Genomic DNA, 15229 nt, shown 5'->3' with positions numbered 1-15229 from the left:
AAATCATTTGAGTCCCCCTGCTTAATTTCATTCACGGAAAAGCAGCGATCTGCTTATGCATAATAATTAATAATTGTACTAACAGCATAACATATTGGTAAGTACGAATGCAAAAGAAATACAGGAGGCCAGATGTAGGTTTTTAATTATTCGGCATTTAAAAAAGAATATGCTAATCCAAGAGGCAGAAACAACCAAAAGGTATGGATTGTCCTTGTTAGCATGCACTTGGCTTCTCTGATACAACTTATATGACAAAGTAATTTATGTATACAGAGCATCCATATGTACAGTTCAATAAATCAGAGACTGTGCAATTTATGCATAGATGCAGTTTCTTAATTCATTACCTTCACTAAAATATAGCTGTGTAGAATCATAAGGTTTGTAGCCATCTCAGAAGGAATTTTAATCTTCTGGGTCTTTAACTCTGAATACATACTGAAAAGAACATCATGTGCATTTCGGTAGTTTCCTTAAAAACAAACAACACTGAATAATAAATTTAATTTTTCATAACAATTTCTTTACTAATGACATATACGGAAGCTGAACAGGAAGTTATGTTGATTCTCAGAGCAAAACATTTGCACGACAATTTCTTTGGAAAGTCACAAGCAGTTGCTTGTCACAGTATCCTAAACAGTATCAGCCAGGGAGTTAAATAAGAAAAAAAAATTACACTGGGAGAAGTCACCTAAACAGTAACAAAATACATATGTGGATGACAATTTCATATAATGAAACTTTCAAAATGGAAGATGCTGTATCCAATACATTGCTCCCACAATAAAGAGGAGAAAAGGTATTTTTAGAGCATTTAGAGATGTCACCTCTTTTTGTTCTTCAGTGTCAGACATTCGAAAGCTGTTGTTTAAATGTTAATTTAACATACTTTTACTTTATCATTTGCTTTGGCAACTCCTTGCCTCTGCAACCAAACCAACCCGAAACCTTTCAGAGAGATAATTAAAATTTGGATGTTAATTCACTAGATTATACTGCTTCAAGGTTACTATCAAGGATTGTCCAGAAACCACAGGATTTCATTAAATTATCAATGTAGCTGAAAACAACCAGTGCTTAGTATGGTTAGTCTACTCTTAGCTAGTTGTTCGTTCTTGCTTTGTTTTTTTGTTTTTGGGTTTTTTTTTCATTATTAGAGTATAAGGAAGTCATACTCTTTGCAGTTGGAGGCATTTAGAGGAAATTTCAGATTCAGTTATTTCAGCAAAGTTTTTTCCTCTCTCTCTCTCTTTCTCTATCAGCAAACGTTTTTACTGTATAGAGCAATTTGTTATATGTTGTTACACGCTACAATTGAATCAACCCATGGAATTTGTGTGAGGCAGCTAAATATCACTCCAGAAATAGCTGCTGGAAAACAACACTAAATTTTCATGCTGTGTTACTGACTCTCAGTATAATAGGATCAGTCTTAAAATCATGTGATTACATAAAAAAACAACTTAAAAGAAAATTGCACATAAAATGGCATACCCAAAGGCAAATACCAAACGGTTTGACTTTTAAGGAAAGAATAAACTATACTGGTGTAAACTTCAGACTCAAACTCACAGAAATCTCCTGAAGGAAGAGGGGGACAATCTAAAACTGTGCCTCTGCGGAGGAAACAGTTACTACAAGATCGGTGATTTTAATGAGAAAAATATTGTGCTTATTATTACACTGTTGCAGAACACATCTATACTATTAGGGAATGTGAAATACAGCATGGGATACTGCATTTTAGATATAAGTTTTCAGATTCAGAGAAGCTAGTAAATATTTAAACCCTTGAGCCTTCACATTTCCTGCTTACATAATTAGCACAAATGCCTTATTCACTGCTACGATGAATTGGGAGATCATGCTTGCCAAGGGTTTAAGAGTTTTTCCACTCCTTAGGCCAATGCTGAGGAGCAGTCCATAAATACTAATTTGCCTGGGCTGTTCCCGAGGCTGCTATTTTTCCTTTATAGATATTTTTCTTAACTTGAAATGAAAAGCAAGCAGTGTTATGGTAGGGCCGTTGCCATGGCTACAGAGGAGCACGAATAATGGAGGCGATGATAGCTATTTTGCTTCTAGCCCTGTCCCTTCTTATTACTTTTTTCTATTTCTGATTTCAGCTGCCTATCACAGGGGAAAACAAGGCTTCAGTAAGCAGGTGTCTGATCCTTCAACAGAAATCATCTCCTGTGCACATCTCCCACTGAAAAACATCACGTGCAAAGACTAAAGGATCAGTATCGAAGTCGGAAACTGCATGTAGAAACTGCAATTCTAAGATCTGTGATATACAGAAAAGTAAAGTTGCAGGAAATCTTAATCACTGTGTTTACTTGAATGTAATAAGGAATGCAGGTATTTTCCACAATTTTCTTTTTTCCAATATTTAATATACAGGTATGAGTCCCAACTTTTTCACAAAGTCTACTTCAAATTCAAACTTAAACTTGAATATAATTAAAAGCACTGATACATGTCTTTTCTAAGTATATAAATAACGGTACCCTAAGTACTGCAAGGATGTAGCGTCCAAGATGCTGTCATATCCGAGAAAACAGACTTACCTGAACATTGCTCCTCTCTGGCAATTATTATAGCAGTTCTGGCAGCTTCTCTGTATTGCTTTAGTGCCATGTATAAGCGGAATAGGTACTTGGCATCCTTAATTAAATCACACAAAAGCAATTAATACTAACTGAATACGTACTGCTGTATTCCCTTTCTTTCCCTGCCCATCCCACCACCACACTCTTTAAAGAAAGCGGACAAGCTGGCTTGTTTCATGAAGAGCTCTTCGTATCAACATGCTTTAGCTATGCTACGTTCCCCTGTAAGTTTTGGCCCTTAGGACAGTCAGATAAACACCCACGTTGAGGACCCTGACTGAGTTGTGGCAGTTAGTTGCCAAGCCCTGTTAACATGGGCACAGAAAGCCGCAGACCGTTAGGCACCTAGAGAGTTGTACAGGTGGAAACCCAACAACTTCAGACGTGTAGGCATTTATGGCGTCAGAAAAGAACCAAAGGACTCCTTTCAGAAATCGAAATCTTGCTAGAAATGCTTAAAGCGCGTTACAGATCTAGATGCAAACATTGCTTAGTGTGCATAAGGATGACAAAACCTGGCCATTAAAGAGTGTACTGTTCTGGGACCTGATGGTAGACATCCAAGACAGCTACAAGAATTGAAAATTAAGGGGACAATCAGCTAACAAAATGCGTAAGATTTATAATTTGCTATACTACATACTGTTGATATATTACAGAGTTCAAGAATGGCAAAGGTAGCAGAGAGTTCACCCAAGAACTGGCAATCCAACAGCTTAATTCAACATCAAGAAAATTAGTGAAATAATTTTAAAACAAAACTTTAAAAAACAAGATGGTAGTATTGAAGAAAACAAACATGAGATCTAGTTTTTTAAGTGTACTCAAATTTCTAGCAGACTAGTTAAAAAAAAAAATCAACAAGAGAAAAGAGAACTGGTCTTTCATAAGGATTTTGAGAAAATTCTCAAAAGAGGTCATTCCTAAAAATACAGCTAAAATACAAAATATGAAATAAAATGACCTTGCTTATGATGAAAAGGAACTATTAAGTGTGAAAAAACCTGGGCTAGGGCCACTCTTTTATATCTTTAGCAGTGATTTCTAAAATGGAATCAGTAAAAAGTAAAGTCTGTAGACAACAATTTATCTTTGAACTAGTAAATCAAGATTAAATTAAGCTGAAATATTGTCTATAATGGTATGGTTCCAACTTAAATATAGACAAATCAGGAAAATCACTGGTAGCTTTATAGACAGCTTAGTAAAAAAACCAACCCAACTAATTCTGCAATATTATTAATAAAAAACAAACACTGACCATGTGTATTTTATGTTAAAATGGTATAAAAGTTTCTTTAAAAAAGAACTGTATTAATCAGTGTTGTGCTGTTCTCTGGAATACTGTGTGGGTTTTGTATGCAAGTCTCAAAAACATAGCAAAAAAAAGCGCAGAAATTAAAAGGAAGAGAAATATGAAAGATATAAAGACATTTCCTTATAAAGAAGATGACTGCAAAGATTAACTCCCTACTTGAGAGGCAAGAAGCAACCAGATGAAAAATCACAGAAGTAAAAGCAAGAGAGAAAGACTGGCATACAGAAAGAAAAAAGGCGAGTCAAATTCTTAAGTTGCAATATAATGAAAAACATTAAGTGACCTAAAGTAATTACTTTTAAACTAACGATGGAGCAGAATTTTAAGTAACACATGATCAAAAGGTCAAACTTCATATGAACCATAATTTAACAATAATGAAATAGTTATCTGGATAATAAAGTAACCGCAACTACTTATATCAGTGGATATTATTAACTGCCTTAAAAAGGAAAATTGCTATTCCTTGAGTGGGGTAAAACAAAAATCATTATGAATGGTAGGTTATGATGTAATTCTTCCCAGCCTCTGACACCTCCTAATGACCACAGAGGGCCGTTCCACTGATGATAGCAGAAGGCTGCACTTCTTCCCCATCCAGGCTGCTTCTCCCTTTTCTCTAGCAGGAGAAGGATCCTGTCCCAGCACGGACCAGTGGTCTTATAAGGTATTTGCCATGTCCCTAATTATATTTTACTTAAATAATATATTTAAATGACTTATATGGCTGCCATATGTAGAAAAAATATAAAAGTAGAAGGCATTTAAGAAAAATTAGTCTAATGTTTTACTTTCATATTCTTACCTTTAAAGTTAGCCATTTTAGAAGCAAAAAATGCAGGAAGGAATTTTCAATTGACAACACATTTCCTAAGGTCTTTTCTAACTGATCTTAATATTAGATAGCCATGATTTTAATTTAGTTTTGCTTTTTAAAACACATATACTTAGAAATTATGCACACAGAAAACAGCAGAACCTTGCTAGTTAACGCTCCCTGAAAAATTACAAAAGAACACACATGACAAATTAAGAATCTTTACATGTTAAAGTTAACAAATACAATAGTTGACATAATAACACATTTAAGAAATAGTTTATAATTAGTCAGACAACAGTGTAGCAAAATTTTCGTAAGCATAATAATTTTGATAATATGGTACTTCATTAAAATCCCACATAATTGTTGGCTGTGAAAGATTTAAAGCGATCAGGCTGCTGTGAGCGATGATCTGGTTTGAAGATCAATGCTTGAAAGGATTAGCAAGTTTCTGCTGCATGGCTACTTTAAGTTCACTCTTACTTTCAGCTTTACAAAAATACCACCACATAAAAGCTGCTATTCTCTAAAAACAACCCCATATGCTTGATAATTTAAAAAACGCTGTCTCCACAGCATAATAAGGATTAAGATGAATTGTTTTTTAAGTAGGTTTTTAAAACAAGTATGTATGATTTGATAATGTAAAATTTTGTTACTCACTGAGAGAGACTATGGCAGATTGGATTAAAGCATTCAGAAGAACAAGAGAGAGATTTTAAACAAGGAAAAGAAAGCTCTACATTGACATTCAAAACAATGTTAAATATGGCAATTACAGCATTCACAAAATTGCTAAGTGTTTTCAAAATCTTTAGAACCTCTTTACTACAGAGATCATACTATAGGTGCTGGAGCGTGTCCAGAGAAGGGCAACGAGGCTGGTGAGGGGTCTGGAGAACAAGTCTTATGAGGAGCGGCTGAGGGAACTGGGACTGTTTAGCCTGGAGAAGAGGAGGCTGAGGGGAGACCTCATCGCTCTCTACAACTACCTGAAGGGAGGTTGTAGTGAGGTGGGTGTCGGTCTCTTCTCCCAAGTAACAAGTGATAGGACGAGAGGAAATGGCCTCAAGTTGCGGCAGGGGAGGTTTAGATTGGATGTAAGGAAAAATTTCTTTACTGAAAGAGTGGTGAAACATTGGAACAGGCTGCCCAGGGAAGTGGTGGAGTCCCCATCCCTGGAGGTATTTAAAAGACGTGTAGATGCGGTGCTTAGGGACATGGTTTAGTGGGCATGGTGGTGTTGGGTTGACGGTTGGACTCGATGATCTTAGAGGTCTTTTCCAACCTCAATGATTCTATGATTCTATGATTCTATAGCTCACTTCCCTTACCCAGCCCTATGCACTCCTTTCAGATGGCTAGGCTGCCGCTCTTAGAAAACAGACCGGATGCTACAGTTTCTGTCCACCCAACTTTCAGCATAAACATGAAATTACTTTTGCTTACACTGATGCTGCACAGATTTGTCATCTAATGCCTCAAACAGCTTCACTCTCTTCTGGTCTCTTGCAGTTCTATTTTGTTTGTTTCACTATGTTTCGCTTCTCTTATAATTTTATTAATGTTCACATTTCAAATTACAGGTAAATAATAAGATGTAAATAATAATAGCCATTGGGCTATGATTAATGGGATGAATTTTAACAAGTCGAAATGCCGGATTCTGCACCTAGGATGGAGTAATGCTGGGCACAAGTATAAATTGGGAGAGGAGTGGCTGGAGAGCAGCCCTGCAGAAAGGGATCTGGGGGTGCTGGTTGACAGCAGGCTCAATATGAGTCAGCCGTGTGCCCCGGGGTGCATCAAACACGGTATAACCAGCCAGTCAAAAGAGGTGATTATCCCACTGTATTCAGCGTTGGTGCAGCCTCACCTTGAATACTATGTGCAGTTTTGGGCCCCACAATTTGAGAAGGATGTGAAGGTCCTTGAATGTGTCCAGAGGAGGGCAACAAAGCTGGCGAAAGGGCTGGAAGGAATGTCCTCTGAGGAGCGGCTGGGGACTTTGGGCTTGTCTAGTTTGGAGAAAAGGAGGCTGAGGGGTGACCTCATTGCTCTCCACAGCTTCCTGAGGAGGGGAAGTGGAGAGGGAGGCGCTGATCTCTTCTCCCTGGTATCCAGTGACAGGACGTGTGGGAATGGTTCAAAGCTGCACCAGGGGAGGTTTAGACTGGACATGAGGAAGCATTTCTTTACCGAGAGGGTGGTCAAACACTGGAACAGGCTTCCTAGAGAGGTGGTCGATGCCCCAGGCCTGTCAGTATTTGAGGCATTTGGACAATGCCCTTTACAACATGCTTTAACTTTTGGTCAGCCCTGAATTGGTCAGGCAGTTGGACTAGATGATCATTGTAGGTCCCTTCCAACTGAAATAGTCTATTCTATTCTATTCTATTCTATTCTATTCTATTCTATTCTATTCTATTCTATTCTATTCTATTCTATTCTATAAAGAGATAGAGGGTTTGGTGGTTTTTTTTTTTAATTTTATAAAAGCAAGATTGGCTTGGCCATCAACTGTCCAGTGTCTCTGAAAGTCTAAAATATCAAGCCCTTAATCTCCAGGCACCATACGAAGAGGAAAGAGACAGAATTTCTAATCTCACAACAGAATCATAAACCACTGCTGTAATACTAGCGATGAAATAAACTTACTGCACCAAGACCATGTCATCTCTATCGTTACCAAACCTTACTCCCCTCAGTAAGGCAGAACTTACTCTTCCATACATATCATTTTGCACCTGACTATATTTACTGTGAGTTTGTATGAGATCTTAAATTCCTTGACTAAGGAATTAATTGCAGACTGCAATGTCTGCACCTGAGGTCTGGCCTTCACAGTAGAAAAACATGGGTACAGCACCACTTGGCTCACATTCAAGCTCTGCTGTAACAGGCAGTAAAACCTGAAGTGGCTCAGCCACTCAGTTCCATAAACTCAAGCCCAAATATGATTGAATGTACCATAAGCTCTATGGACACCAAAGCCAAAAATGGATTGTGAAGCCTGTTTTTCTATAGCTCGAACTCAGAGAAACGAGATAGCCCATCAGCAGTCACTCTGCAAAAGAGCTGTTTGTTATCTTAACCTGAAATGCTGCTGTTCTGATGTCTAACATGATATTTACAGTGGACATTTTTAACCTGTCCTGGGAAAAAAATCATACCAACGGAATATGGTCAAAATCTACTTCTTGTATTACATATATAGCACAGATCTAATCTATGTTCTGCTTAGTTTGTGAATGATCCTCTTCCTTTATTACCAAAGCTATGGCATTGGCAACTAATACACAAAAATCTGTCAGCAAGCATCTTCCAACTCCCAAATCCGTATATACAAAAGAGAAAAAGATGAAATAGTCTACCAGTCTGCCAAAAGCCTTTTATTACACCCAATGAATGCTTTGCTTTTAACAAAGGAGCAGGAAACCTGGAAGAAAGGGCAATGGACCTCTCAATTGATCACATGACATTAAAAGAAGCCTCATAGCACAGAGTACCTGTTATCTCACAAAGCACCTCCTAAATAGTATAAAATAAAAATATGTAAGGGTCTAAGGATCCAAAGATTTTTTTATGACAATGACGAGTGACAATGTAAAAATCAGTGTCCACCGTGTTTTATTCTCCTATTGTTAATCAAAATTTCCAAGTTAGGAAGGTCTGTCACCAAAAATCTTCAAATGTGCTTCCTGTTTTTTTTATTGTCTATCATAAATTAAATATGTAATTGCATTCTCCAACACAGAATAGAAACTCTGTGTTTTAGTTTATGGAACTACAGCCTATGACTCTACGAATAATCAATTCAAACTTTAAACTAAATACTTCTACATAATAAGAAAACAAAAAAGAAAGAGAATTTTTTTAAAAACAAGGTTTAACTCTCATATGGGCATCCACATGAAGCAGTTACATTTTCAAGTGATCTCAGTGCCAAATTTTTCCCTTCATTTCACATTTTAAAACAGAGTTGTTTTGGGCTAAGTTCTTTTTGAGAACATGGTCATTAATCACTTAAGAAATCAACAAGGAGTTGGGTAATTTTGAAAATCTGTCCACAACTTTTTATGTCTTAAGTTGATGTGTGAATACAGGAACTAATGTACCCTGATCTTCTTTGGGTTTTTGTCCTTCATCTCCTATTTACTACCTTACTTTCTTCCACTGCAACAGTTAGACCAACTCCCCACACTGCAAGAAGAGATCAGTGCTGCAGCTAGTCTTGAGACACATACGTGCTGACCGTCCATCTGGGAAAGGCAACAGCCAGCTGGCTAACTGGCATGAACAAACAGCTAAGTCTTGTCTCTTTCCGTCAGTATGAGCGTTAATTTGAATCTCCTCTGTCCAACTACCTGCTTTCATAAAGCTTGGAGAAAGATGATTATATCTAAGATAGTTACTTCCTTTCTTATCTTTCCAAAACTGAAGTTACTGGGTGAATGACTCGCAGAGTGATCATGTAAGTAATGAAACCAAGCTAAAACACAATCTGTGTCTACAAAAATTTTAGGACAAAATAAGCTCAAAAGATCTTGCAGCACGGAAACGTGACACAACAGCAGTGATAAAAACACAATACCTTGGGCATGCCATCACTCTCTCCCATAAGATAGTCTATCAGCTGATTTGTTAGGGCTTCATCTTTTGCCCGTCCCACCTATTAAATAAAGACAGAAGAAATTATAATGTGAAAGAGAAAGGAAAAATACTTACTCATAAGGAGGCTTTCCATAAAAATACTGAAACTAGATAGATTTAAAACAATTTTTTTTAGTTCTGTGTGTTCAAACCAGATGACTACTTGGTTCATCAGCTTTGACACACAGCAGTTCATATTTATTTTCTAATGTGTTATGTGAGGGGATTATAACTAAATAGGTCTCTACCAGCATGAACTGTTCCTCTGCTTCAGTGTTGGGAAGGCGTCTGAATCTAGGGACCATGAGCTGAAGCCTGCTGTCACAAAGCTATGTCAATCAACCCAGCACAATTTGTGTCTCAGAGGAATATTCAGTGCTGGTTACTAGGATAGAGCCAGCACTATCTGGCCGGTTGAAGAGACAGTCTCAAAAATACGGCTGAGATGTTGAGATTCCACAAGGATACGTATGGTACAACTGCAGCAATAGCCTTTGGGCTGTTTCATAGCCTTTGGTTTATTCATTTGGGCTGAAACATCTGGATCCAGAGGAAAGCATTAGACACCTCAAACTTCAGTCTTAAAAGCCTTGCCAACAGCTCTGTGAGATGAAAGGCCTCAAGAGTGGTTGTGCTAGCTCTAGGCAGAGTCAGGTCTACTGTTTAAGAGTCTGAAAAAACTCGTGATACCTAACAAGATTTTCAAAGCTGTGGGTTCTTCAAGGGAACAGAGGCAGTCTGAGCATGGTTTGGATGATGGAAAGTGAAAGTCGCAGTGGATGCTTAGATGGAAGCTGGCAATGGGCCTGCTTAGGCAGGTTTCCAGCATATATTGTCTAGAAGGGAATCTCAAGAAACAGAGATGGTTCACACGTACTGAGGTGCAGCATGAGCTGGAGACTTGATGACTACATAATTTTGGAGATCATGAGCAAATTAACTAAGCCAAGATTGCTTCATCCCAAATTTCTTCCTTTTTTAGGGATGGAAAAGAGATTTTTAGAGATAATAAGGATGAAAACCAAAAGGTGTTAATAAGACTGATGCTGCAACTGGTCTTCTGTCTGATAGTGGAAGCCGAGAGCAGTGAGCAGTGGATATTGTCTACCTTGATTTCAGAAAGGCTTCTGACACCGTTTCCCACAATATCCTCATAGAGAAGCTCATGAAGTATGGGCTGGATGCGCAGACAGTGAGGTGCACTGAAAACTGGCTGAATGGCCAGGCCCAGAGGGTTGTGATCAATAATACGAAGTCTAGTTGAAGGCCAGTAACTAGCAGTGTACCCCAGGGGTCAATACTGGGTCCAATCTGATCTGGATGATGGGGCAGAGTGCACCCTTAGCAAGCTTGCTGATGATACAAAACTGGGAGGAATGGCTGATACATGAGAGGGCTGTGCTGCCATCCGAGTGTCCTTGACAGGCTGGAGAAATGGGCTGACAGGAACCTCATGAAGTTCAACAAAGGGAAGTGCATAATCCTGCACCCGGGGAGGAACAACCCCATGGGCCAGTATATGCTGTGGGCCACCCAGCTGGAAAGCAGCTTTGCAGAAAAGGACCTGGGGGTCGCCAAGTTGAACATGAGCCACCAGCCTGCCCTTGCAGCAAAGAAGGATAATGGTATCCTGGGGTGCATTAGGAGGAGTGTTGCCAGCAAGTTGAGGCAGGTGATCCTTCCCCTCTACTCAGCACTGGTGAGGCCACACCTGGAGTACTGTGTCCAGTTCTGGGCTTGTCAGTACAAGAAAGAAGGACATACTGGAGAGAGTCCAGCAAAGGGCCACTGAGATGATGAAGGGCCTGGAGCCCCTCATGAGAGAAGGCTGAGAGAGCTGGGACTGTTGAGACTGGAGAAGAGAAGGCTTGGGGGGGATCTTGTCAATTATATAAATACTTGAAGGGAGGGTGCAAAGAGGAAGGAGCCAAGCTCTCTTTAGTGGTGCCCAGTGACAGGACCAGAGGCAATGGGCACCAGCTGAAACACAGGAGGTTCCATCTGAACATCATGAAACACTTTTTCACTGTGAGGGTGACCAAACACCGGCACAGGCTGCCCAGGGAGGTTGTGGAGTCTCCCTCCTTGGAGATATTCAAAAGCCGTCTGGACATGGTCCTGGACAACCGGCTCTAGGTGGCCCTCCTTGAGCAGGGGGGTTGGACCAGATGACCTTCAGAAGTTCCTTCCAATCTCAACCATTCTGTGACTCTGTCACACAGAGCGAGAATGGAGGCATATTGACCTCTCTAACCACAGTGTGCAGACTGCAAAAATCAGCAAAACTGAAAAATCGTGTATGGATATTGCTGAGAAGGGAAATTCCAAACTCGGGTGTCTCTGACACACAACCACAAAAATCTGAATGAATTCATAAACCCTCCTTTGAAGATTGAAAACACATTTTCCTCTGGTGTCAGTATTAACTTATTCTACGTTTTTAATGTTTAGATATCACCTTTACTGATAGAGTTTTCCTTCTATTTGTAATCTGTCCAAACACACTCGCTGATGCTAGGAAAAGGTCACAATACTGAAGGTAAACTTCTTGAAAAGATGTGAATTTTTTGTTTTATCAAAGTTGCTTACTGTTTCGATTGCCATTTCTATAGCCAAGTTATCTTCTGTGCTTGGACTTTTCATAAAGTGCTTTAATGCCTAGAATGATAAAGAAGAAAAGTTAAAACTGAGACACATGAAATTAACATTTTCCTAATTTTTTTCAAGTTATTTCTCTCTGCATTTTGACAGATAAGTGGCACACTGAATTCTTATCTTGACTGTATTTTACAGCCATAAGGATAACCACATACACTACAGAGGTAGCAGCTGCTCTTACAGATACTCCTGCAAGAAGGAAAAGTTGAGTCTTTGCCAAATTCTGGTGTATACCTTTATCTAACTGTGAAAGATGTTCACAGCAATATGGTGAGAAGAAAGTAATGATTAATATGCCATAGGACCCTCCCTATGCTCCAGTTGAAGGAGTGGTCACCTACAATGGCTGTAATTTGCAAAAAATCAGTAATATCTTTTTTGTATGTGTTCAGTATGCAAAAGTCAAACATTTAATAAGTGTAAGTTCACTGATTTGTATCTGATCAAAAGGAAGTGTGTCAATCAACATACTGCAATTAACATATTTCCTTTTTTAAAAAAAAGCTTTAAGTTAGGGCATGCCACAGTATTAAATGAATTAATCAGTCAGCAACCAAGTCTTCATTGGTCAAGCTAATAAAATATAAATAAATTCTACTTCTATGTTCATGACATTTAGAGATTCATTGAGAATAGTATATCATTGATCCACCTGGAGCCTCTATTGCTATGAAAAAGTTATGTGCATGGCAGTGTATACAGAATACAACGTAGATAACTGTGAATATATATAGTTTACTTATGTTTTTTACACTTTTTAAAAATATCAGTATGCCATCAGTTAAGGCAGCTAAAGCTTACTATGAACTTCCCTGATTTTGAAGTACTGTATTTTGAACAGTTTCTATGAACATTTAACTATCACTGTTTTATCCTTTAAGTACTGACCCGTCCATATTGACCACACAGCAAGAAAAATTTTCCCGCCTGAAAATGTTTCTTTTCTCCTTCAAAATAGAGTGCGATGCTCTGATAATCTTCATTGGTAGTACTTTCAGAACCTGCAACAGATAGATAGCAATGATAGTAGAGTATTCTTATTAAGTAAGATAAAGGCCCTACTGAAGGAACAAATTCCTATTCTATGTTTTTTTTTTCTACTGACATTCAAAGAAAACCAAAGCCAGCTAGACTCAAGTTATGTTTTATACGTTTTTTTCCTATTTAATCCGACTAAATGTCAGACGTTAGGAGCTAATAATGCAGTGAAATAACTGTTTCCATAGGTTTTACACCATAATGGGATTTCTGTTTTTTTAACAGACATAATCAAATGGCCTAACTATGACGTACTAATGAATTTTTCCATTATGTCTTGGCAACAATAAAACAGAGAAAGTGATTATAGATTATCACCTAAATTATTTTCACAGTTTAAGAATATACGAGTATATCTCTATTGCACAGAGCAAGACTATCAGGACCAATGTAACCATGTGGTAGCAGGGAATACTACTTAGTCTTCTAACCAAGACTCCATTTTACTGTACACATCTAAAACAAAGACAGCCACTACTCCAAAGTTAGTTTTAAACCCTTTTTCCACCCATTTAGATTACAATTTGAGACATCGTATTTTGGATAGGAGAGAAGGAAGAAAGCATAAGGAACAGTAGAACAATAATGGCCACCTTGACAAGCAGCTGCAATAGTACACCACCAAGCTAGCTGTTGCCAAGTTTTTATAACCTTCATAACAAGAATACATTTTTTAAAGGAAGAAATTAATTGAAAATATGAGATAATTTAGTAGATATGTATGTGGAACTGTTTCTGCAAAGAATGGTGCCTGATACAGGTGAAAAAAATAAAATTTATTGCAAACTGACAAGCTGGCCACTGACTGACTTGTTGGCCTGAGGTAAAAGTCAGCTTCTCAGTAAGGTCTCCTTTTTGACTCTTACTGAGACAAGAGGAGGCCACGAAGGGCCTTAAAGGGAAAAAAAGAAAAGACAAGTGACACACACACGTAAGAAAAGAGCTGGAACCATGAGAAAAGGAAAAGAGGGGATAAAAGTCAAGAACTGTACCAGTAAAATTCTCAGTTTTGGAAAAGCAGTACTACATATATCAAGGTCAAAGAAAGGGATTCCTCAACGGACACAAGAAAATAGTCTAGACAAATGCTTTATCTCTACGGATAAACAGAAAAAGCTCTAGCACAGCCAAGATTTGAAAACAACCTTGAAGACCAAGGGAGAGAACTAAGCTGAAAGCAAAGCCTAGCTTGTAGGCCTGAATTAGACACAGATTGCCAAATCTCTCCATGGTGACTGGAAATGGAAAAGGCTGGGAAACAAAACTTTACACCCTTGTCTTACGATTTCAAATTGGTCTAAACCAATTAAAAGAACAGCAAAACACATCGCAAGCAAACTATTAACCTGGAATACTCACTGATGATATCAGCATAAATCTCCATCTTGTTGTGTTGTTGAGCTAATGTGAAAGCTTCATTATTGCACTTGGACATGACCAGGAACTGGATGGCAGAACCATAGTCACCAAGCTGCAGAAAGAATCTAATCAGAATGAACAAATTAATACCTTAGTACTAATTAGCATAATGAATACAACAAATGTTTTAGGAATATAGTATATTTTGTGGCATACAAATATGATACATTTCTAATGTATTTTATATCTCTATCATTTTAAATAGGTTACTAAAATAAACTTAGTACAAATAATACAGCATGGCAACTTTTATTATTTTCTAAACTTATTACTTCAGGTTAATATAATTTTAGTCAGAAAGTTAAAAAAAGGAAAAAAAAAAATCAGGACCTGCTTAGCTGTCCAAATTTTAGAGAACTCAATCAATAAACTGAAATATATAGTCACTGGCCAAGTACCCATAATCACAGTCTGAGATGTTAGCAAGCCTCACCAACTTCCAATAGGTATGGCCTCTTTCACCCTTTTTTTTTAACCTGTATAATATGATTGTTACCTGGCCACCATCTTTGCTCCATCAAGAGACTGTGTTTCTCTCACAATATTAACAGCCTTTTCAGGATTATTAAGGTGATCCAAATATAGTCGAATTACACTGTCCCATTGCTTTGCTTGCTCATAAGCTATCACAGCTTCCTTGTACCTGCAAAATAATGGTTCCACATCAGTTTTTCTAACTTTGAAATAACTCTTTACAATACGGTG

The 15229-nt window shown here is 38.0% G+C and overlaps 1 protein-coding gene across 1 annotated transcript in view; it reads right to left on the bottom strand.

The window, feature by feature from the left end:
* WDR19 (WD repeat domain 19) overlaps window positions 1-15229 on the bottom strand; it is a 50980-nt gene that overhangs the window by 7329 nt on the left and 28422 nt on the right. Inside the window, exons 25-31 of the mRNA XM_076336106.1 lie at window positions 15021-15167; window positions 14465-14589; window positions 12956-13068; window positions 11999-12067; window positions 9351-9428; window positions 2577-2673; window positions 351-475 (exon numbers count right to left, since the gene is read on the bottom strand). Coding sequence (XP_076192221.1) covers window positions 351-475; window positions 2577-2673; window positions 9351-9428; window positions 11999-12067; window positions 12956-13068; window positions 14465-14589; window positions 15021-15167 — 754 coding nt within the window. The remainder of the gene's footprint in view (window positions 1-350; window positions 476-2576; window positions 2674-9350; window positions 9429-11998; window positions 12068-12955; window positions 13069-14464; window positions 14590-15020; window positions 15168-15229) is intronic.

This window comes from Aptenodytes patagonicus, chromosome 4 (assembly GCF_965638725.1).
Source record: "Aptenodytes patagonicus chromosome 4, bAptPat1.pri.cur, whole genome shotgun sequence".
NCBI classification, from domain to species: Eukaryota; Metazoa; Chordata; class Aves; order Sphenisciformes; family Spheniscidae; genus Aptenodytes; species Aptenodytes patagonicus.
The sequence above is the reverse complement of the archived record's forward strand: the minus strand, read 5'-3'. Positions and strand labels throughout refer to the sequence as shown.